The sequence below is a fragment of the Halichoerus grypus genome, chromosome 6 (assembly GCF_964656455.1).
Source record: "Halichoerus grypus chromosome 6, mHalGry1.hap1.1, whole genome shotgun sequence".
NCBI classification, from domain to species: domain Eukaryota; kingdom Metazoa; phylum Chordata; class Mammalia; order Carnivora; family Phocidae; genus Halichoerus; species Halichoerus grypus.
This window is the reverse complement of record NC_135717.1, coordinates 129,955,012-129,980,682: the sequence shown is the minus strand read 5'-3', so window position 1 is coordinate 129,980,682 and position 25,671 is coordinate 129,955,012. Positions and strand designations below refer to the sequence as shown.

At 38.1% G+C, this 25,671-nt stretch overlaps 1 protein-coding gene across 7 annotated transcripts in view; it reads left to right on the top strand.

Moving 5' to 3' along the window:
• GRIP1 (glutamate receptor interacting protein 1) overlaps positions 1 to 25,671 on the top strand; it is a 660,303-nt gene that overhangs the window by 516,198 nt on the left and 118,434 nt on the right. For all 7 annotated transcript variants that reach the window (XM_078076240.1, XM_078076238.1, XM_078076241.1 and 4 more), the window contains 2 exons: positions 2,262 to 2,337; positions 4,642 to 4,787. In XM_078076240.1, the coding sequence (XP_077932366.1) occupies positions 2,262 to 2,337; positions 4,642 to 4,787 (222 nt within the window). The remainder of the gene's footprint in view (positions 1 to 2,261; positions 2,338 to 4,641; positions 4,788 to 25,671) is intronic.

The following is a 25,671-nucleotide window of genomic DNA, read 5'->3' as shown; positions in this document are numbered from 1 at the left end:
GAGGACAATATCACAGATGGAACACATTCATTTAGAATTGGTGAATTTCTTCTTAACCAATTAGAATGGGTGTTGGAACGATAAAGCAGGCTTTTACCTGATGAATGGAATTGCATTTCTAATGCTGTATGTCATAGGTTCTAAAACCTTGACTCCCCAAATGATAGAACCTGGCACCTATAGAATGAAAAATGATGTTCTGGGCTAAATCTTGCAGAGTTAAATTTCAGTTAATTCCCTTGCCACCAAGCTAAGGAAGATGGCTTGGAATAATAGGGAAAGCCCTCTGCCACTAAGTTCCTTTTCACTTTGGGCAAGAAAACTTTCTCTATCAGTCATTCTCAACTAGAAAATTGTAGATTGGGTCTCCTCATCTAAAACATGGGGGAGCCCAATATTCGGGTTTGGTTTTGCATTGTGGCCCTGACATTGATATTTTCAAAAAGTATTCCAGGGGAATGATGCTAATGTGCAGCCAGGATTGAGAATACCACTGGTCTCTGAGTGGTCTCTGTTTTGCTTTGCAGCTCCAAACATCTAGAACCTAAGTGAATCACAAGCTAAATGTGGTTCCTTATTTCAAAAACTGATAAAATGTCACATATCGAAAAATTTAGAGCTATCTCACCTTTTGCCATGCATTCACTATTACGGATTTAAATGTAGACCAGATCAAAATTGTGGGAAGTTTTGTACTGTCTTCAGCCCCCATCATTTTCTAAGTCAACATTCCTTCAGGAGAAAACAAATCTATCTTTTCATGATCACTTTGCAAAAGAGAAATTACGTAATAGTATTTATATAAATATGGGTACGCATGGGCTGTAATTTATTGTCATGATTTTCATTTTAAAATGCTTTTCTGAGGAAGTTGTGAATTTCCTATTGTAAGTAAGGAGGAACTTTGAAAGAAGCCATCAAACTGAGGGAAAGAGTGAGATACTGAAATGGAGTATAATCAGCCAGACTGAATAAATCATTTGTAATAGAAGTGAGCAGAAAGGAAGCATTTCCCTTCATCAGGAACAGTGAATGTCTTTTGATTTTCCTTTGAGGCCAGATTCTTTAAGTTGACCTCTCTACCTGTTCCAAGTTTGAGGAATGCCAGTCTGTTCTACCAGGCAGACGTTAGGGAAGGAATATTTGATGGTAATATTCATACTTATCAGATACTGGCAAACTAGGGACCACCAGGTGGGCAGCCACGATGGTGATGTATAAAGAAATCAGGTCAGATGCAGAATAGTTAAGAAAGTGGAGATGTCCAGCCTGAAGAAGATGAGACTTAGCAGGTGTATAATCACTGTTTTCAACTTTCAGAAAATGTTTCTTATAGTAGAGAGCATCCATTTTTGTTTCACTGCTCTAAATAATAGAGCAAGGACCAGGAGATGAAAGTTGAAGGAAGACAGATATCAGATGAATAATTAGAAAGAAGCTTCTAACACCCCTACGTGTCCAAATGTGAAAGGGCTGCCTCAAACCTAATAAGTAGGCCAACTGGTGGGTCTCAAGAAGAGGTTGGGGAAGCACAGATTATGGAAGTTTTACAAAGGGGTCCTGGATTTAGAAGAGAATTTATAAAAAAAAAAATACCTTCCATCTTGAAGTTTTTCTGTTTCCAAGAATTCTTGAGCATAAATTGTCCTTATACAGAACTAAAATCTCCATTTAAGCGTTGCAGTTTTTTTTAAATAGTCTGTCAAATTTGCCCCCAATTTTTTGAACAGCCCAACTTTAATGGAACGCACTCAGCCTCTTGAATTTTTTCTTTCTTGTTTTAGATACTTATATAGTTTTTCCCTCTTCAGTGTTTGCTTCCTTTATGTCAGGTTGTAGACCTACTCACCTGTATTATAGCCCAGGTTCGTTGGCCCCCGGTATACCCACCTGCACCTTGTTCATAACGGACTGTTCTGATTAGGCTAGTACTCGTAAGTAGTTCATGCTCTTGTGACACTAGTTGTTAAATATTTTCTATGTCACCCTTGAATGCAGCCATGTATTTATGGACAGGTGGAGACATTGTGACTCCAAAAGCGTATTCTATATAAAATGAGTAAGATTTTTGGAAAAAATTTACACGTTTTCCTCTACACATTAACAAAATGTACTTTAGTTTCTCGGCTGGCATTTTGTAAGTGATTCTTTTTAACGGAAGCATTGCTAAGCTGTATTTCTTTCTTTCTTTCTTCCTTTCTTCCTTTCTTTCTTTCTTTCTTTCTTTATTTCTTTTTCTTTCTTTTTTTCTTTTTTGCTAGGAGGAGCACATGACGATAGAAATAAATCTCGTCCAGTTGTAATAACATGCGTTCGTCCCGGAGGACCTGCTGACAGGTAAACTTCATCTCTCTGTGTCACTATCCAAATAGATTAAACAAAGCTGGGGAAAGCAAATATGTTGGAATGTGAAAACTGAAATTGTTTGGGCTGTGGAATCAGAAGAAAGAAGGTTTGACCCCAGACTCGACACTGAACTACCCTCCGTGTTTGGCAAGTGACTTAACAGTTCTGAGCTCAGTTTCCTGCACTGTAAAATGTAGATAACAATACCTACCTTTCAAGGTCTTCAATTTCATCAAAGACTGGCTGATGCCTTGCAGGGGACCTATCATGCAGTAGGTACTTAATAAAAGGCGGCTGGCTTTTTTTAAGGCAGGCACTTTACATGCATCATCTCCAGTTGCTAATCTCCTAATCTGGAAAGATAGGTGGTGGCATTTTGATTGTGACTATTATCCACATTCTTAGGATTATTATTACTTTTTGATAATGATTATATATGTCAGAATGGAAGTGACTTTTTTTTTTAAGATTTTATTTATTTATCTGAGAGAGAGAGAGAGTATAAGATGAGGAGAAAGGTGGAGGGAAAAGCAGACTCCCCGCTAAGCAGGGAGCCCGATGCGGGGCTCAATCCCAGTCCTGAGATCATGACCTGAGCCGAAGGCAGACGCTTAACCTACTGAGCCACCCCAGCACCCCTGGAAGTGACTTTTAATAAAAGGGAAGGAGCGTTGTCAGTGTCTAGAGCTATCTCTTCCTTACTGATTTGAATATTTGAAAGGGCAGCTCCTTTAGCTTTCACATCATAAACATGATGGGGGGGGTTCCTAAGTAAACTCACAACTTAGCTGTCTCAGGAGATACTTGTCTTTGTATTAATTTCCCACAGCAAAAGTCGATTCCATAAAGGCAGAAAACCACAACTCCTGCCATTCGATATTGCTGAGGGGTAGGAGAAAAATGCCCCGATTACCCCTGATTCTGTACTATGTTTCAAACAAGGATACAGATTTTAAACCTTCTCTTAGGCAATAGAAATAGTAATAATACATAGTATTAATTGAGCATGTAACCAACCACGTGCCAGGAAATGTCCTAAGTGCTTGGCAGACATTATTTTATTTTATCCTTACAACTGCCTACTAAATGAAATATTTTTTATCCACATTTACAGGTGATAAAACTGAGGTGCAGTATGGTTAAGTGACTTGCCAGCTGGCTTATACATGGAAGAGTTAGGATAAGAATTCAGGTTTATTTTCCTTCAGAACTCATGCTGTTACCTTCCTTTTCTAAAAAGTTTGTGTTTAATATAAAATAAGATACTGGTTTCTCCCCTGTGCTATAATATGTTTGCCTTTGCAGAAGATAATACAAAGTCAAAATTTTTACAGACATCTTGCCTTTTTCCTTTCTTGGGCTTCTCTTGTGAATTATTCTTCTGGAAGTAAATAAGAATATTTTTGTTCCTTATTAATGTTTAGGTTGAGATTGACAAAAATGTCAGAAGCTGGCCACTAGTTTGTGAGCAACATATAACCAATTTAATTTCGGATGAAGTGGAATCTAAAAATTTAAGATAAAAATTTAGTCAAAATTCTTAGAGGATTATCTAGGTGAAGGATATTTAAGAGATTTTTATCCTTTTAAATCCTAAACTTGTAATCCCCGTTTGATTTTCTCATCTCCATGACCCTCCCTGAGGCAGGGAGACTATGATCTGGAAGGCTCCTTGGCTATATTTTAGTGGTGTCCCTCACGTCCTGAGGTATCTTCTTCTAGTGCCTGGAGCGTCTGTGGTCACAGCGGAAAGAATAGTATTTCCCTGTCTCATAGGGCATATGAGACTGAATCAATTTAATGATTGCCAAAATGGCCTGATAAATCAGTAGGGAAATTTATAGACTAGGGAAATTTTTCACCAGTGCTCCCTGTCCCACTTGCTTTCACCAGTAATAAATTGAATGGAATCAGCTGGCTTTTCTGCTCACCTGGCTTTGGAAAACTAGGTAAATGCTACTTTCTGGGCTCTAATAAATCAATTTGAGACATTTTGGCAAAAACCTAGAAAAGCAAAACTGTGTGTTTGGTACTTTTGCGCCCCAAGAGTTAAGTGTGGGTGACTTGGTGGTTGACTAATGTGCAATTATTACCTTATTACTGACACTCATATTGTAGCAATTTTCTGTTCAGGGTTACCTCTCTCATCTCTTACTATCACACTCGATGCTTAAAAGGAAATGCAAATAGGATGGAGGGCTGAACCCGTGAAAGAACTGCTTTGGCTAAGTGACCATTAATGCTAAACCACATTAGGTTACGCTAATGAAGACCATTTCTCTGTTCTCCCTTCAGAGAGGGCACCATCAAACCTGGCGACAGGTTGCTCAGTGTGGATGGAATTCGGCTTCTCGGAACCACACATGCTGAAGCCATGAGCATTCTTAAACAGTGTGGACAAGAAGCAACACTGCTGATAGAATATGATGTCTCAGTGATGGGTATGTCAGTCCTGAGGTCGTGCTCACTAAGCTCTAGGTCATGTCATTGTCCATCCCTGATAAACCACTCTGGATTAAGAATGGACTGTTCTGTCCTCCTGCAACAGACAGAATTCCATCAATACTATATCATTACTCTGTTGGGTTCAGGAAGAGGAGGTGAGTGGTACTTGTCAGCGATTTAGAGTTCTTGTGTCAATAGCTTCTATAATAAGGTCCTATTCTGTCAGAGTGTTTCACCTAGCTCTCAGTTCTTCTGTGTGGATTACCTTTGGGCAGCAAAGTATTTTCCCCTCCAAATCACAAAAATAGTATTATTAACTTAAGGGCTGGTACTTTGTCTTTTACTACATGGAGACTAAGAAAAATAGGAGATGTCTTTCCTTCTTGTAACTTCACAGTAGGAAGCTCGCTCATCAGAATCAATAGAAATTACCAAGCATTTTATCATTAGATTTAGGAACAAAAAAAGAAAAGGGGACAGATAGAATCATTGATTAAAATCAGTGAGAATCATTGATTAAAAGAAAAATACTGTTGAGTGTAGTGGTTTTTTTTTTAAATAGAGTTGACACACAATGTTACATTAGTTTCAGGTGTACAATATAGTGATTTGACAAGTTCGTATGTAATGCTGTGCTCACCACAAGCATAGCTCCCATCTGTCACCGTAGAATGCTACTAGAGTACCAATAACTATATTCCCTATGCGTGCCTTTCATTCCCATGACCTATTCCCATGACTAGAAACTTCTATCTCCCACTCCCCTTCACCCATTTTGCCCACCCACCCCCACCTTTTCCCCTCTGGCAACCATCAGTTTGTTCTCTGTATTTATAGGCCTGATTCTGCTTTTTATTTATTCATTTGTCCGTTTTTTTTAGATTCCACATATGAGTGAAATCATATGGTATTTGCCTTTCTCAGTCTGACTTATTTCACTTAGTGTAATACCCACTAGGTCCATCCATATTGTCTCAAATGGCAGAATCTCATCCTTTTTTATGGCTGCATCATATAATACACCTTCCTTATCTATTCACCTATCAATGGACACTTAGGTTGCTTCCATATCTTAGCTATTGTAAATAATGTTGTAATAAAAATAAAGGTGCATATATCCTTTCAAGTTAGTGTTTTTGTTTTCTTTAGGTAAAAACCCAATAGTGGAATTATTGGACCATATGGTATAGCAATTTTTAATTTTTTGAAGAACCCCCATTCCAAAGCACCAATTTACATTCCCACCCACAGTGCATGAGGATTCCTTATCTTCCACATCCTCACCAACACTTGTTATTTCTTGACATTTTTATTTTAGCCATTCTAACAGATGGTAAGATGATATTTCATTGTGGTTTTGATTTGCATTTCCCTAGTGATTAGTGATGTCGAGCATCTTTTCATGTGTTTGTTTGTATCTGAATGTCTTCTTTGGAAAACGGTCTATTCAGTTCTTCTGCCCATTTTTAATTGGATTGTTTGGTTTTTCGGTGTTGGGTTATAGAAGTTCTTTACACATTTTGGATATTAACCCTTTATCAGATATATCATTTGCAAATCTTCTCCCATTTAGTAGGTAACCTTTTTTTGTTGTTGTTGATGGTTTCCTTTGCCGTGTAAAAGCTTTTTATTTTGATGTAGGCCCAATAGTTTATTTTTGTTTTTGTTTCCCTTGCCTTAGGAGACCTATCTAGCAAAATGTAGTATAGTATTCTTTCTTTCAGTTAATGCTTCCAATGGAAATTAGTTCTATTTCTACCCTCACAACTATAGTAAAACTTGGAAGATATACTCTTCTGGATTTTAAATGTTACAAGAGAGCCAAAGTTTTGTGTAATGTTAACTAAGGCATAAAAATTATGAGATAATGAATTGGAACTTAAAATTGAAACTAAATCATGTTGTTAGTACTTCTTACAATTATCAGACGTGATTATCTGACTGGATTTTACCTGTAAGTTTTATACTGGTGAAATGTAGCAGAGATAAAGAGACTATTCTATAACTGCAAACTCCTCTATTTCCCACTCTGTATGATTCATGTAGAACAGTGTTGCTTGAAAGTGTTAATATGTCTACTGGCCTGAAATGTTTTAATGAGGTATGAGGTTTCTGAAAAGATTTAAAGTATGAGATTTAAGGAGTTCTTAGCAGAATAAACCGTATAATATGCCCTTGAGATGGAAAATTCAGAAATAAATGAACTTTCCTCCCTCGTCTATCTTTCTCTTATATCCTCTCCCTCCTTCTTTTCTTTTTCTTTCTCTTTTGTTATATAGTTTTGAATTATTTGGAGTTAGGTGATTTGGGCTCTGTTTTCACTCCACTGATATCTAGCTGTTAATTTGGACCATGTTACTTATTTCCCTGTGCCTTAGTTACCTCATTTGTCAAATGGGGACTAGCAAAACCTATTTTAAAGTTAGTTGTGAGTCAAAATAAAATTATACAGTAAAATATATTTTAAATGATGATACAATATATTATTAACATTAAGCATTGAAACAGATGTTTAACATATTTAATCATTCATTCAGTCCACAAATATTTATTGGGCTAAGTGGCAGGTATCAAAATACAGGAGTCCTGTAAACAAAACAGACTTAGTCCCTGCCCTTATGAAGTTTGCAGTAGATGGGGAGGACAGACAGTAAACAAGAACTTGATCAAACAAACACTCATGAAGTGTGATCATTACCTGCTATAAAGGGCATGAACTGGATTCAGGAAGGTACAGGTGAGAGTTAGCAGATGCCAATAAGGTAGTCAGTGAAAAGGTGACATGTGAGCTAAAACCTGAAGGCTTAAAAGGAACCAGCTCCCAAACTGAAGACAATAGTCTATAGGGCCTGAGCACTCTACCTCAAAGAGACATCTCCCATGGGGCTGGACACTGCTTCAAAGGAAATTCCTCCATGTTCCATTATTGCCAGAGTCAGGAGGGGATGGCATGACCTATCTGTCTGCCTTCACCCCAATTCACACATTCTGAATGATGTTTGACAGTTTCCACACTTCAGAGTTCTCAAATAGCCCCCTAATACAGGGGAAAGTGGGCCATCAGGAAGGAAACATATTAAAAAGTCTCTAAGTTGCTAGATATAAGATCAGTATACAAAAATCAGTTGCATTTCTTTATACCAGTCAAAAACAAAGTTAAAACTTTAAGATACCATTTATAATAGCAATAAAAAGGAATAAATATAACAAAAGTTGTGTGTGCCCATTACATAGATATAGATATATAGATACGGATATAGGCATATACATTAAAAAATACTTAAATGAAGACCTATGTCACATTATTGAATGGGAAGTCTTAATAACTAAGAGATGTCATTTCTGTCAAATGCATCCATAAATTCAATTCTATTCAAAATCTTAAAAGGATCTTTGGGGGGACCTTAATAAGGTATTTCTGAAATGTACATGGAGTAAGAAAGGTAGGAGGAGGAAAACAGCCAAAATGTTTTTGAAACAATAGGAAAGCAGAAAAACTTGTTCTACCCAATATCAAGACTCATTCTAAAATGGTGCCGTTAAGTCTATGTAATATTAGCCATGGGATAATAAAGAGATCAATGGAAGAGAATGGAATACCTAGAAACAAACCACTGTGGATATGGAAACAAAGGTATAGTCTTACATCTGTTGGGAAAGGTTGAACTAGTCACTATATGATGCTGGGTCAATTAGTTAGCCACATGGGAAAAATTCTATTAAATTCCTACTTCATACCCCACTCAAAAATAAATGCTGTGTTTCCATAACCATTTCCCAATAAAGTGCTATTACAAATAACTGGAATGAATATCCTTTTACCCAAATCTTTGTCTGTATTTCTGATTTCACTGAAGTATGTAGTTCTTATTTAAATATTTGGCATGTCATTCTAAATTGTCCTCCAGAAAGGTTATACTATTTTATATTACTACCAACAATGTTTTAAGTGTAATTACCTCACCAGAGCTTGTCAACATTGGATATTATCGTTTTTAATCTTTCTGATTTGTTAAGTGAAAATTGCATTTATATTTTAATTTACTATTAAAAAATTTCTAGTGCAAGTGAACATTTTTTCATATGACCACTAGCCAATTTCATTTCTTATTGTCTGCTTATGTCCTTTATTCATTTTTCTATTGGATATGCTCTTAATTTTTTTATTGGTTTGTATAAACTATATATTAAGGACATTCCTCCTTATCAGTTTCTTGAAAATTGTCAGTAGTTTATTTCTCCTTTTGGACATATTGAAGTTTTTTTTTTTTTTTATTCAGCATTTTTCTTAGAATTTAAATATTTTTTTCCTAAATAGTTACCTAATATCCCAATCATTTAATAAAGAATCTATCACATATCCACTGATTTTTAATTTTTTTAATCATATATTAAATTATTAAATATACTAACCTCTACATGGGGCTAGTTGTTCTGATCTCTGTAAATGGTTTCACACCATAATTCAGGATCAGACTTTTGAATAGAAGTCTTAGCATAAGAGCTCTTAATTACCATAAAAGGACACACATTTATATCTGGAAAAATTATCTATGTACTACCTCTGTTGTATTATTCTAAGCCTTGTTAACTTCGTATAGCAAATGAGCAAACTTTGGATTTTTCAATTTCTTTTTTTTTTAATTTCTTTTTAAATTCCTTTTTCTCTCTTTTCTTCTTTTCACCTCTCTTGTACCCACTTGCTTACTGTCTCAACTTTTTCTCTCCCACTCTGTTCCTCACTGTCAATCCTCCACTCTTCCCCCTTTCCTTTCCAGCCACCCAATTCTTTTTCATGTTCTGTTCTCAGTTTCTCACTTGTCAGTACTACTCGATTCTGTCTTACTTGGATGTTTTTCTAATATTCCCTAGAGTCATTATCTTTTTTCTCTTTTTGTCTTTCTTGCTTTTTTCCATTCCTGTTCTCCTAATTTGGGTTAAGATAGGATTAGGTATCCATAAGGTCAAATAATTGAGAATGACAATTTGAGGAAAGGGAAGTAAAAAGGGTGCCTTAGAATATGGGATACTTTCAATAACAATTGTTCATCAAATATTAATGGAAACTTTCTTTTCCCTTTTTTGTAATACTCTTTCTTTTGCAACTTTTGGAGCTTTTCTTCCTCAAAAGGAATAAAATGAGTTTTTACACAACACAGCCTGTTTACGCTAAGAGGCCCAATTAGCATTTCAAACTCTTTGTAAGTAAAATTCCCATTAAAAAATAGTTTACCACTATGTTTTTTGTGAAAAAATTGTTAACATTCATAGAATTAATATTCAATAAACAAAAAAAAAATATCAAATTTTTAACAGGATCTGAGCAGAAAAGGATTTTTTAATGGGAAAATATTCAGTCAACCAGAACTTTGATACCAAAGACACTGATATTTTCTTTGTTGAATATAAGAATTAAACATATTCTATATCCCTTAAGACTTTAGGTCAGGTACTGGTCTAAAGATTATCAATTCTTTTAATACATAATATATTCATCAAATCCTAATGGAAAATGTGTTGAGATAGGCATTAGATTATATCGATTCCTATTTTGTACCTTTTACCAATCTCCCTTGATCTTAGACTCAATGACTTCATTTGTTTGTATAATCTTTTCCTTCTATAAAATACGAATATTGATATTTACCCTATTCAGCTCCTTAAGATACTAAAGTCCTCAATAATTAAACATTTTTTTTCCAATGATTTCTTTAAATTTTATTATGTTATGTTAGTCACCATACAATACATCATTAGTTTTTGATGTGGTGATCCATGAGCCATTGTTTTCGTATAACACCCAGTGCTCCATGCAGTACGTGCCCACCTTAATACCCATCACCGGGCTAACCAATCCCCCCTGCCGTCTAAAACCCTGTTTCTTTCTCAGAGTCCATAGTCTCTCATGGTTCATCTCTCCCTCCAATTCCCGCCCCCCTCATTTTCCCCTTCCTTCTCCTAGTGTCCTCCATGCTATTCCTTATGTTCCACACATAAGTGAAACCATATGATAATTGACTTTCTCTACTTGACTTATTTCACTTAGCATAATCTCCTCCAGTCCCATCCATGTTGATGTAAAAGTTGGGTATTCATCCTTTCTGATGGCTGAGTAATATTCCATTGTATATATGGACCACATCTTCTTTATCCATTCATCTGTTGAAGGGCATCTCGGCTCTTTCCACAGTTTGGCTATTGTGGACACTGCTGCTATGAACACTGGGGTGCATATGGCCCTTCTTTTCACTACATCTGTGTCTTTGGGGTAAATACCCAGGAGTGCAATTGCTGGGTCATAGGGTAGCTCTATTTTTAAATTTTTGAGGAACCTTCACACTGTTTTCCAAAGTGGCTGTACCAACTTGCATTCCCACCAACAGTGTAAGAGGGTTCCCCTTTCTCCACAACCTCTCCAACATTTGTTGTTTCTTTCCCTGTCCATTTTGGCCATTCTAACTGGTGTAAGGTGGTATCTCAGTGTGGTTTTGATTTGAATTTCCCTGATGGCTAATGATGATGAACATTTTTTCATGTGTCTGTTAGCCATTTGTATGTCTTCTTCAGAGAAGTGTCTTTTCATATCTCCTGCCCACTTTTTGACTTGATTATTTGTTTTTTGGGTGTTGAGTTTGAGAAGTTCTTTATAGATCTTGGATACCAGCCCTTTATCTGTAGTGTCATTTGCAAATATCTTCTCCCATTCTGTGGGTTGCCTCTTTGTTTTGTTGATTGTTTCCTTTGCTGTGCAGAAGCTTTTTATCTTGATGAAATCCCAAAAGTTCATTTTTGCTTTTGTTTCACTAGCTTTTGGAGATGTATCTTGAAAGAAGTTGCTGTGGGCGATGTCAAAGAGGTTACTGCCTATGTTCTCCTCTAGGATCTTGAGGGATTCCTATCTCACATTGAGGTCTTTCATCCACTTTGAGTTTATCTTTGTGAATGGTGTTAGAGAATGGTCGAGTTTCATTCTTCTGCATGTGGCTGTCCAATTTTCCCAGCACCATTTATTGAAGAGACTGTCTTTTTTCCATTGCATGTTTTTTCCTGCTTTGTCAAAGATTATTTGACCATAGAGTTGACGGTCCATATCTGGGTTCTCTATTCTGTTCCATTGGTCTGTATGTCTGTTTCTGTGCCGGTACCATGCTGTCTTGGTGATCACAGCTTTGTAATATAGCTTGGAATCGGGCAACGTGATGCCCCCAGCTTTGTTTTTCTTTTTCAACATCTCCTTGGCGATTCGGGGTCTTTTCTGATTCCATACAAATTTTAGGATTGTTTGTTCCAGCACTTTGAAAAATGTCATTGGAATTTTGATCAGGATGGCATTGAAGGTATAGATTGCTCTGGGTAGCATAGACATTTTAACAATGTCTATTCTTCCGATCCATGAGCATGGAATATTTTTCCATCTTTTTGTGTCTTCTTCAATTTCTTTCATGAGTGTTTTGTAGTTCCTAGAGTATAGATCCTTTACCTCTTCGGTTAGGTTTATTCCGAGGTATCTTACGGTTTTTGGTGCTATTGTAAATGGAATCGTTTCTCTAATTTCTCTTTCTACAGTTGCGTTGTTAGTGTATAAGAAAGCAACTGATTTCTGTGCATTGATTTTGTATCCTGCCACATTACTGAATTGCTGGATGAGTTCTAGTAATTTGGGGGTGGAGTCTTTTGGGTTTTCCACATAAAGTATCATGTCGTCTGCGAAAAGAGAGAGTTTGACTTCTTCTTTGCCAATTTGAATACCTTTTATTTCTTTTTGTTGTCTGATTGCTGTTGCTAGGACTTCTAGTACTATGTTGAACAACAGTAGCGAGAGTGGGCATCCTTGACGTGTTCCTGATCTTAAGGGAAAGGCTCTCAGCTTTTCCCCATTGAGGATGATATTCACTGTGGGTTTTTCATAGATGGATTTTATGAACTTGAGGAATGTTCCCTCTATCCCTATACTCTGAAGAGTATTAATCAGGAAAGGATGTTGTATTTTGTCAAATGCTTTTTCTGCATCAATTGAGAGGACCATATGGTTCTTCTCCCTCCTCTTATTAATGTGTTCTATCACATTGATTGATTTGCAAATGTTGAACCACCCTTGCATCCCGGGGATAAATGCCACTTGGTCGTGGTGGATGATCCTTTTAATGTATTGTTGGATCCTATGAGCTAGGATTTTGTTGAGGATTTTGGAATCCATATTCATCAGAGACATCGGTCTGAAATTCTCCTTTTTGATGGGGTCTTTGCCTGGTTTGGGGATTAAGGTAATGCTGGCCTCGTAGAATGAGTTTGGAAGTTTTCCTTCTGTTTCTATTTTTTGAAACAGCTTCAGTAGAATAGGTATTATGTCTTCTTTGAATGTTTGGTAGAATTCCCCAGGGAATCCATCAGGCCCTGGACTCTTGTTTTTTGGGAGGTTTTTGATCACTGCTTCAATCTCGTTACTGGTTATTGGCCTATTCAGGTTGTCAATTTCTTCCTGTTTCAGTCTTGGCAGCTTATAGGTTTCCAGGAAGGCCTCCATTTCACCCAGATTGCTCAATTTATTAGCATATAGTTGTTGATAATAAGTTCTAATAATTGTTTCTATTTCCTTGGTACTAGTCGTGATCTCTCCCCTTTCATTCATAATTTTATTAATTTGGGTCCTTTCTCTTTTCTTTTGGATAAGTCTGGCCAGTGGTTTATCGATCTTATTAATTCTTTCAAAGAACCAACTTCTAGTTTCGTTGATCTGATCTACTGTGTTTCTGGTTTCTAATTCATTGATCTCTGCTTTAATTTTAATTATTTCTCTTCTAATGCGTGGCTTACGCATCGTTTGTTGCTTTTTCTCTAGTTCTTCAAGGTGTACAGTTAATTGGTGAATTCGGGATTTTTCTGTGTTTTTGAGTGAGGCTTGGATGGCTATGTATTTCCCCCCAAGGACCACCTTTGCAGTGTCCCATAGGTTTTGGACTGATGTGTTTTCGTTCTCATTGATTTCCATGAATTGTTTAAGTTCTTCTTTGATTTCCTGGTTGACCCAAACTTCTTGAGCAGAGTGGTCTTTAGCTTCCAAGTGTTTGAATTTCTGCCAAATTTTTTCTTGTGATTGAGTTCCAGTTTTAGAGCATTGTGGTCTGAGAATATGTAGGGAATAATCTCAGTCTTTTGGTATCAGTTGAGACCTGATTTGTGACTCAGTATGTGGTCTATTCTGGAGAAAGTTCCATGTGCGCTCGAGAAGAATGAGTATTCTGTTGTTTTAGGGTGGAATGTTCTGTAAATATCTATGAGGTCCATCTGATCCAGTGTATCATTCAAAGCTCTTGTTTCCTTGTTGATTTTCTGCTTAGATGATCTGTCCATTGCTGAGAGTGGAGTATTGAGGTCTCCTACAATTAAGGTATTGTTATCAATATGACTCTTTATTTTGGTTAACAGTGGGCTTATGTAGATGGCTGCTCCCATGTTGAGGGCATAGATATTTACAATTGTTAGATCTTCTTGTTGGATAGACCCTTTAAGAATGATATAGTGTCCTTCTGTGTCTCTAATTACAGACTTTAGTTTAAAATCTAATTTGTCTGATATAAGAATTGCTACCCCAGCTTTCTTTTGAGGTCCGCTGGCATGGAAGATGGATCTCCATCCCTTCACTTTCAGTCTGGATGTATCTTTAGGTTCAAAATGAGTCTCTTGTAGGCAGCATATGGATGGGTCCTGTCTTTTTATCCAGTCTGCAACCCTGTGCCGTTTTATGGGAGCATTTAGGCCATTCACGTTGAGAGTGATTATTGAAAGATATGAATTAATTGTCATCATGTTGCCTGTGAAGACGTTGTTTTTATAGATTGTCCCTGTAAATTTCTGTTGTATATCACTCTTGGGATCTTTCTCCTTTTATAGAACCCCCCTTAATATTTCTTGCAGGGCCGGCTTGGTGGTCACATGTTCTTTCAGCTTCTGCCGGTCGTGGAAGCTCTGCATCTCTCCATCCATTCTAAATGAAAGCCTTGCCGGATAAAGTATTCTTGGCTGCATGTTCTTCTCATTTAGTACCCTGAATATGTCTTGCCAGGCCTTTCTGGCTTGCCAGGTCTCTGTGGATAGGTCTGACGTTATTCTGATGTTCCTCCCTCTGTACGTAAGGAATCTCTTCCTCCTAACTGCCCTTAAGATGGTTTCCTTGGTTCTAAGATTTGCAAGTGTTACTATTACATGCCGGGGTGTTGGCCTGTTTTCCTTGATCTTGGGAGGGGTCCTCTCTGCCTCTAGGATGTGAATGTTTGTTTCATTCCCCAGATTAGGGAAGTTCTCAGCTACGATTTGCTCAAATACATCTTCTAGTCCTCTCTCTCTCTCCACTCCCTCTGGGATTCCAATTATTCTGACATTGGAACGCTTCATGGTGTCACTTATTTCTCTGATTCTATTTTCATGGATTCTGAGTTGTTTTTCCCTGGCCTCCTCTTTTCCCTTTTTATCTATTATATTGTCTTCCAGGTCGCTTATTCGTTCTTCTGCCTCAGTTACCCTAGCTGTTAGGTTATCTAGATTGGATTGGATCTCATTGATAGCATTTTTAAGTTCTGCCAATTTAGCTTTCATTTCTGCCCTTAGAGACTCTATGTTGCCATTAATTGATTTCTCCATTCTAGCCATTGTCTTCACAATTGCTAGCCTGAATTCCATCTCCAACATCTTGGTTATATCTGCATCCATTTGTAAATCTGCAGCATAAGTCATAATCTCTGAGTCTTTTCTATTTTGGGGGCTCCTCCTCCTTGTCATTCTGTTGATGGGTGTTTGAGGGAATGTATACAGTCCAAATTATTCACCAGAACCCAAGCAAGATGCACCTGTTTTCTTGGGACCTTAGGGTTGCTGGCCTCTTGTTTTCCCAGCCTGTCTTCTGGGGGAGGGGCCTGCCGCGCTGTTACTCAGGCAACCCTGTTTGGGTGGAGTTGCCCTGCGCCCCTGTGGCGGGGGATGGGCTCAGCGGGAATCAGTTTTGGGGGCTTTTGTTCTCTGGCGGCTTTCCCTGGCAGCTTTCCGCGTCTCCTCCGCGAGTCAGAGCAGAAGAGACCGTTTCCAACCCTCTGCCTCAGAGCAGAGAGACCGCTGTCTGTTCTTCAGTGAGCTCTCCAGGCCACACCATCTCCGTTTCTGTCCCTGCTGCTATAAACTGCAGCGTCCTGGGTTGTGCGCCCCTCTGCAGCGCCCCCAGTCCTGCCTCCGGGTCGGGGCACGTCTCTGCCCTTTGTGCTTCTAAAACCACCAGCTGCCCCCAGATCGCACGTGCGACCCCGCCACTGAGAGTTTCCACCCCGGGGGCTGCCCTAAAGTCCTTTCTCCGCCGCTACCGGTCTGCGAATCTGTGCCTCGTCCCCAGCAATCGAGGCTGTCACTCACCAGGGGTGTAGGATCCCCAGGGCCAGGCACCTTCCCGCTGCCGTTTATCCTCCGATATCTGCCCACAGAATCACGGCTCTCCGCTTCGTACCTCAAAACCAACCGCCTGTGATATTCTGTTTGTAGAGATCCAGATCTTCTTACATCTCAGGCTGGTTTCGTGGGTGCTCAGAGTGGTCTGGTAGATATCCAGCTCAGTTCCGGGGACCTGTTGAAATAGGGTCCCCTACTCCTCCACCATCTTTCCTTCCCCCCAATAATTAAACATTTAAAACAAAAAGACATTCATTTTTAAAGGAAACTAGGAAATATTTAGCAATACAAAGGAAATAAATTTATGAAAGAATGTATAAAACTCAAAGTTTATGGGCCTCCATTCAGATACCTTCCTATCACTCTTAGATAAAGCTAAATAGATGCAAAAATTGCAATAGAAAGCCTAAGGTCTTAAATTGGGAAAATGAGGAGCAATGACTCAACAATATAGAAGGACACCATCAAGTACAAATAGCAGAGACCTAATGTAACCTAGCATCAGAAGGGAATTTATTAGCCTACAAAAGTCAGGAGTCCAAGGTATATCCTGGCTTCAAACACAAGTTCAGTAATGTCATAGCATTCTGCCTCTCCAGTCTCCTTGCCTAGAAAAGGCTCTCCTTTTGGCCTTTGGCTCTCCTTTAGGCCTGATGGCCCCAGCAGCCACAAGTTTATATTATCTTTAAAGTTTATGATGCCAGAGAAAGAAATGAGACTAGATCACCCCAAAAAGATTCTTAGTGACTTAGCTTGAAGCAAATGCTGACCATTACAGTAATCACTATGTCCAGGGATATAATATACTCTTTACTCTTTTGGTAGGGGAGGCAGGAATGTATGTTGAACAGACCCAACAGAATGAGACAGAAAAATAGTGCTTCCCCAAAGCAGATGGTGTTGACTTGATGAAAGTTAATAGATGCCCTTTTGAGGACATATTTTAATGTTAAATATTATATTCCCACTAACATGAGTTATATTCCCTCTAATATGAGAGTTTCCCTTGCTGCACATCCTCACCAGCACTTCGTATTCTCAGTCTGTTTCATGCTAACTCTTCTATTGGTTGTGTAGTGGTATCCCACTTTAAGTTTAATATACATTGCCTCAATGAATAACCATGTGGAGCACCTTTTCATTTGCCAGTGGGACATACTTGTTGCATTGATTTTACTTTTAGTACTTTTATTTATTTATATACTATTAAAAGTATGACACATTGCATCTTAGAAGAGTGTATCTATAATCGTAGATATAAATATTGATTTTATTTATATACTATTAAAAGTACACAGATTATTTCTAAGTGTGTGTGTGTGTGTGTGTGTGTGTGTATGCATACAACCATAAATCTCAACTCTGGAATCAGATATATTTTTCAGTAAATCTCAGAATATATATGTCAGCAAATTCAGTAGTCTGTTTAGGAAAACTATTGAAACTATAGATTTTATTAATCAAATTGAATTTAGCTGTGGTAAAATTTTAAGGAAAACATATTGAGATAAGGAAGACTGTGAGAAGAATGGGTTTAGGGGAAAATTAAGAGTTTAGTTTTGGATGTTACGTTTGAGAGGTCTGTCTATCATCCAAGTGATGTGTGGAGTATGCAGTTGGGTATTTAAGCCTGGATTTCCCTGCAGAGGTTAGGGCAGGGGATAGGAATTTTTAAGTCAACAGCACAGATATGGATCTTAAAATCATGAGGCACCATAGTGGAGTGAGAAAGAGAAAAGAGGACTGAGCTCTGGGGCTCTCCAAAAGTGACAAGTCACAGGTCAGGAGGGTAAAGAGGAACCTGTAGAATAAGTTGAGAAGGGGCATCCAGTGATGGAGATGGAGAACCAAGGCAGAGGGTTGAGTCACAGAGGACAGATGTTTTCCTTTGCAAAATGGCGGTAATTATACTACCACACTCAAAAGTTGCTGTGAGAAGCAAAAGAATTAATACATATGCAGCATTTGGCACATAATATGTGCTCAGTAAATATGAACTACTTATTTAAAATGTTTGTAGAAAAAGCACCCCACTTTATTATTGTTGAAATGTATTACCAAACAACTGGGTCTGAGAGCTCTGCTATTGGAAACCAAGTAACATAAAATACATGGAGAGCATGAATATCTGAAAACAGTGACTTCATTAAATGTAGTGTCTTTTGAAGTCAAACAAACTTGGATGAGTCTTGGCTCTCTGTTGACCTTGGACAAGTTATTGAGCCTCTCCAAGCTTCAACCTTCTTATCTCTAAAATAGGGATGAGGGGAGGGGGGAGGGGGGATTGGTTAGCCCGGTGATGGGTATTAAGGAGGGCACGTACTGCATGGAGCACTGGGTGTTATACGAAAACAATGGATCGTGGAACACTACATCAAAAACTAATGATGTAATGTATGGTGACTAACATAACATAATAAAATTAAAAAAATAAAAAATAAAAAATAAATAAAATGCAGAAAAAAAGTATAGGTTTATTGGATCTTGGCTATGCTTTGCATTTCATTTCTTCAGAATATCAAGATTAAGATATAACACTTCACCAGTGACTTCTGAGTCACAAGTACCAAGAGGAAATTGGCCACTATTTGTACGTTCTAATTAGTTTCTTCCAGATGATCTCGATGTACTGGAAACTGAGTTTTTCAAGGGCTGCTAGAAGTATTTATGACACACATGCTTCTTTGTGGGAGACCAGCATAACCTCCACTTCACAGACAATTTCATAAAGAGTTTTCTACATAAAAAAGTCTAATTTTCAAATGGCAACAGCCATTTATTTGGAATGTTATTTTTCTAAGATAAAAGGTAGATTTCCTTATAACTTTTTTTATCTAAAAAAATGAATTTTTGCAGAATACTCTTATTCCTACTCATCTAGTTCTCTTTTACGTATTCAAACTCAGAGCCACTTGTCATATGTTTATGGACACAAAAGAAGTGGGGGAGGAGAGAGTTACCTTAAATTAGAAAAGGTATGTTTTTTATTTTATATTACTAGATTATAATAGATGTGTTTTTATCTTTACTTTTATATTATAGTACAAGATGCAAATAGGAAAGTGCTGAAATCTTATTTTTACACCTTGTTGAATTTTCACTCGTATATTCTCCACTCAGGTCAAGAAATAGAATATAACTGTTATCACCAAAAACTCCACTCTGTCTCCACCCAATCACTACTCCATCTCTTTCCTCAGTGTAACCCCATCTTGACTTCATAAACCATAAATTTATTATTTTCCTGATTCTTGAACTGTATATAAATGGAATCATATAGTATATTTCTTTGGCATTGGGTTTCTCTTATCCAACAGTATGTTTGTGAGGTGCACTCCTACTGTTACCTGTAACAGCAATTCATCTTTTTAATTGTCATTATGTATTCCATTATAACAATAGATCACAATTTAGCCCTTCCTGTTGATCATTTGGGTATTTTCCAGTTTATACTCTTATAAATAATGCTACTATGAACATTCTGGAATATGTCTTTGAGTGAATATATATATGCATTTCTCTAAGGTTATGCCTAGGAGTGGAAATGCTAGGCCATAAGTTACATTTATGCTCAGCTTTAGTAGATAGTGCTAAACAGTTCTTCAAAGTGGTTGTACCAGTTTTCATTTCCATTAACAGTTTTGCTTCCTTTCACACCTTCACCAGCACTTGGCATGGTCAATCCTTTTCATTTTAACCATTCTGAGAGTGTGTGATGGTATCTCTTTGTGGCTTTAATGTCTATTTCCAGATGAATGAGGATGTTGGGCACCTTTTCATTATTGGCCATCTGGATATCTTCCTTTGTGATGTGTTTGTTCAAGTCTTTTAATCCATTTTTTTCTTCTGTTAGGAAACTCTATCATTATGAATTTATGTGAGTTCTTTGTACATTATATATACAAGTCCTATTTTAGGGTTTCAACCCTATATGGTTACAAATTAACCCTAACTACTACATGGAAAATAAATGCCAAAATGGGTAGGTTTAAGCTGTAGCATTCCAAGAAACTGCTTGGTTGCTTTTTGGAAATGTCCTAAGATTTAGACATACAGAAGACTAAAGGAGGATGTAAAATTCCATCTAGTTTGTTCTACCGTATTCATCTACCAAATCCAATCTTGTCATTGGATTTTAGTCCTATATTAGTATTAGCTATTTCTATATAGCAAAATGTTCGTATTGACTAGTGCTAGGGAGCAAAATATCACAAACTAGTGGCTTAAAACTACAACTATTTGTCATCTTACGTGTTTGGCAGAGTAATAGAGATGAGAGCTGAGATGTTCAGCCTAATTCAGCACGGCCCACTCTCGGTCCCTCTCATCTGAGCCACTCTTGATTCCCCATTCTGCTCCCTACTGGGCCTGCCTTCTCATGCTTATTACACCCTGATTCTTCCCTTGGGCTTGACAGTAGATATGTACCTAGAAAGCTCATCCTGAGTAAGTTAGTTTTTAGTGTCTGGGTCTCTAAAGTAATGTGGATAGTCTGATTTTAGTGTAAGAGGTACTCATTCACATTTTTAAATAACTCAGTAACACTAACGTAAGAACATAAAATACTGCAGAATATCAATCAGGAGTTCACTCCTTCTAGGAGTTCAGTGTTATATTAGGTACTAAGGAGATGGGTGGTGGTATCAGAGTAGGAATAATATAGGTTAGCAATTTAATATCTACCTTTTTGACAAGAGCCCATTTTACTATATTTTAGGTGATATCTATTGTGATAGACTCAGAAGGGTCTTTTAAGTATTTTGGACCGCTATTCCTCACTTGTGACATGAGGGGACTAGACCACATCATCTCAAAGCTTCTTCCAGCTCTAAAATTCTGGGTCTTTGAATTTAGTAACTTCTCATGAAAGATTTAAGAAGTTATTACCACTTCTTTTTTTTTAAAGATTTTATTTATTTTTTGACAGAGAGAGACAGCAAGAGAGGGAACACAAGCAGGGGGAGTGGGAGAGGCAGAAGCAGGCTTCCCGCCGAGCAGGGAACCTGCAGGACTTGATCCCAGGACTCTGGGATCATGACCCGAGCCGAAGACAGATGCTTAACGACTGAGCCACCCAGGTGCCCCATTATTACCTCTTCTCTTCTCAATGATGTAACTCCAAAGCAGAATACTATAAACGAAAATAGTTTAAAATAGCATTTAACTGTAGTTCGAACTGAACTAAAATGGTTACAGCTAAAACACTATCTAAAAAGGAAACTTGGTCATTTCCCTTGTTAATCAAAACAAACCCAGCAATCTCATTGACAATTACGATTTCTCTGAGATTTCTTCCCCGCATGTCTATAATAGGCATCGGGCCAAGTTGCTACTGTGAAGCCATTATCTGCAAGAATCTTGATCTTGGCATTCTGAGACATTAATAAATTAGTGGAAAATGGGTTAAATTCCCTCAATTTTAGATTGAATATTATGCTTCTAAAATTAAACATGTCCCTTAAGGGGAAATTAGCTCTTTAATTTTAGTGTGTTTTAGAAAAATGAAAAACTGACTGAATTCTGTCAGGGGAAATCTCTTTGCATGGTTTCTTTAAGGTCATGTACATCTATTAGGTAGACTAGAATTGCACTTCCTTTTAAAAGGGTAGCAGGGCGCCTGGGTGGCTCAGTTGGTTAAGCGACTGCCTTCGGCTCAGGTCATGATCCTGGAGTCCCAGGATCGAGTCCCGCATCGGGCTCCTTGCTCAGCGAGGAGTCTGCTTCTCCCTCTGACCCTCCCCCCCTCATGCTCTCTCTCTCTCTCATTCTCTCTCTCTCAAATGAATTAAAAAAAAAAAATCTTTAAAAGGGTAGCAGATAAGCACTTCTATCGATCACAAGGTCAGTTCTTGGCCATTTTTTTAAAGTACTACCCAAGTACTGATCAAGATTACTTTTCTCTGTGATTGGATACTAATTTTTTAATTCCTTGCTGTCAGATGAGCACCAAACCATCTTTTACCGGGGAAAAACTATTCTTCTTTGTATCTTTTCGTATCTTTATACTTTCTGTTAACCCTTACATATAACTATAGGCGATAACTTCCAAAGAAACAGAAGACCACAAACTCCCTGTGAGACATGAAGCCTCTTTCCTCCATATTTTAGTTACCTTTGTTCAACAGCATCCACTTCAGTGCCTGGTGTATAGTAAAATTATTATTTTTTTAGTATTATTTATGGTATACTAATAGGTGTTAAAGAATCGGGTCGACTGCCAGCAGTCATAAATATGTAGGGAATAAACTATATTTCTACTTGTCTTTGCGACCATGATGCTGAACATGGCTACCAGATGCCACTGTCAGTTATCACTCATGAGGGTGCATTTGCTCCATATGCTAACACCCACTGTAGCCCCCTGCCTTCTAGATCTTCTCTGTGATCCACAATTATGATAGAAACTGTCCTGAATCTGTCTTCATGAAGTCAGGAGGTCAGAGCATTTTTGTAAGGACCCTCTGGTTTACTTTAAGATGACTGAAGAATTTTCTACTGTGAATTCTCAGAAGCAGATTGAGATCAAACTTTTCATACAAATTTCCTTTAGAAACATACCAATACCCAGCATCTTCTCTCTGTAGATTCTAGTTCTCATCACCTGAAGGTGTTGTGTTGGTAGTAAAATAGGAAATAGGGGTGCCTGGGTGGCTCAGTCATTAAGCGTCTGCCTTCAGCTCAGGTCATGATCCCGGGGTCCTGGGATCGAGCCCCGCATCAGGCTCCCTGCTCCGTGGGAAGCCTGCTTCTCCCTCTCCCACCCCACCCCCCTGCTTGTGTTCCCTCTCTCGCTGTGTCTCTCTCTGTCAAATAAATAAATAAAATCTTTTTTTAAAAAAATTAGGAAATAGAAAAGCCAGAAGGTTTTCACCTGATCTCTATGAGGACATTACTACCGGGCATTAATCCCACTCGAAATCACTGTAGCATCTAATGGAGTAATTCACAACAAACATCAAATGACTGCTGAACAGACCACACCTCCTACAGAATTATTTTATTTTAAAACAAGTAAAATGCAAAGAGCCGTTCCAAAATTCTTCCCTCAATCTCTTTACTTTTCCTGCCTCTGAACATACTCTCTTCGTAATGTTATCATCTAGTCCGACAATTGCCACCATCTTTATTTGGACAGCTCCCCACCTGTTAGCTATAACATAAAAGTCCAAAGTCTTTATTCCGAGACTCAGGCTGGGCCCAAGCTTTTCCTCACCTACCTTTCTAGGTTTGTTTTTTGTTGTATCCCTGGAAAATCCTGTGCTTCATGAGCCACACTGGATATTTAATAATTTGTGAACAATGTTTTACCATTTTTGTGTGTTTCCTCATGACTTTCATCCCACCTGTACAGTGTAGTGATTAAAAGGACTCAGGTTTGATTCCTGGCTCTGCAACTTACTAGGTGTGTCACCTTTCTAAGCCTCGGTTTCCCCATCTGTAAAACGAAGATTAATCAGGGGCGCCTGGGTGGCCCAGTCGTTAAGCGTCAGATCCCAGGGTTCTGGGATCGAGCCCTGCATCGGGTTCCTGGCTCCGCGGGAAGCCTGCTTCTTCCTCTCCCACTCCCCCACTTGTGTTCCCTCTCTCGCTGTGTCTCTCTCTCTATGTCAAATAAATAAATAAAATCTTAAAAAAAATGAGGATTAATCATAGCAGCTCGTTCCAATGGTTATTGTGGTGATTCAAGTTGTTAATACATTTTTTTAAATTTTATTTTATTATGTTAATCACCATCCATAGATACCCTTGGCACACATAGAAATAAAAAACCTGCTTTCATTATTGTTGTTATTATTTTTGTTGTTCTGTGAGCTTTCTCACTCAATTACAACCTTTCAACTCTACTTCTATTTCTTGAAGCTAGACCTAGCAAATCCAGCCCGCAGCAATCCCTCTGCCATCCTAACTTCTATATCTTTTTTATGCACCTCTTTATAGTCTTTATGCCACGGAGTAGAGTAGTGTAGTTGTCTATGTGTGTGACTGTCTCTCTTCTATGAGACTGAAAACTCCTTGAGGGCAGGGGCTATTTCATACCCACATTGTATCCTCTGCTCTGCCCTATTTATCTCTTGGTTGACTGAACACATGAATGAACAAATAAACAAGGAGTAATTCACGTTAAGCCTGCCTTTCCCCTCAATTTAATAATATTCAAAATAACTTCTCATGTGTTGAGAACACTTTTAGTCTACAGGGCACTTCACAATCCCTATCCTATTTGATCCTCCTATTACCTCTATTAAGCCATGTTTTTTGAGAAAGCCTGAAAGGATTATATTGACCATGGGAGTCTGACGCTTTCTGATTAATGCAAGATTCTACCCGACTTCTACAATAATAGGTCAGTTCACACTAAGCTAGTAAACTCATTTGCAATTTAAGTGGACAAATCAAAACATAGGCTTCATGATCATTGCACATTTAATGTTTAATGCTGAAGAAATATTTACATTTATAGAATATTAGATAGGAACTTTGCAGTTAATGTTTGCATATCGTAAGCAACTTTTTTTTTTAAGATTTTATTTATTTATTTGACAGAGAGAGACACAGTGAGGGAGGGAACACAAGCAGGGGGAGTGGGAGAGGGAGAAGCAGGCTTCCCGTGGAGCAGGGAGCCCAATGCGGGGCTCGATCCCAGGACCCAGGGATCATGACCTGAGCCAAAGACAGATGCTTAACAACTGAGCCACCCAGGCACCCCCCTAAGCAACTTTTTGTTCCTTCTCAGGGAACACACATGAGACTGACCTTAAATAAGGTCTTTCCCCAAGGGCACTGCTGTTTTTTACAGAGCTCCTGCAGCCACAGACTAAATATTCCTAATCTCTTCCTTGTGGTACAAAGAAAGAATCCTTCATTCCAGGTTTCTCATCACCTTTTGGTGGGACCTATAGGTTCAAGACTAAATCAAGGATGTTAGAGTTATCATTATTGTTTTTATATGCCTTGCATTGTAGGAAATGAAGGATTTTGGCTGTTTTAAAAATTAGAAATCTAACGCACATTATTTGCCTGGATGACATGATTTATAAGCGTCAAAGTCAAAGTTCAGCCTTTAACATCATATATGATGCTAATGCTGTTCTTAGCAAATTATAGTAATACTAACTGCCATTTACTAAGTACTTACTCTGTTCAGGGCATTTTATAAACATTATCTCGTTATGTTCTTACCTTCAGAGGTAGGTGTGTATATATCCCCATTTCAGGAAACAGAGAAAATAAAATAATTTGCCTAGGTAGAGTATAACAGAGCCAGAATTCAAACTGTTAAGTCTGATTCCAGAACTTTGCTTAAAGCCATTTAACCAACAGAGCAGTCTTAATGCCACATTTATATGATAATTCCTAAAGCTCAATGTTGAGAACTGAACTTAACTCCTGCCCCTGGTCTGTTCCCCCATCTTCCACATCTCAGGTGGTGGTGCCTCCAGCCAAGCGAGT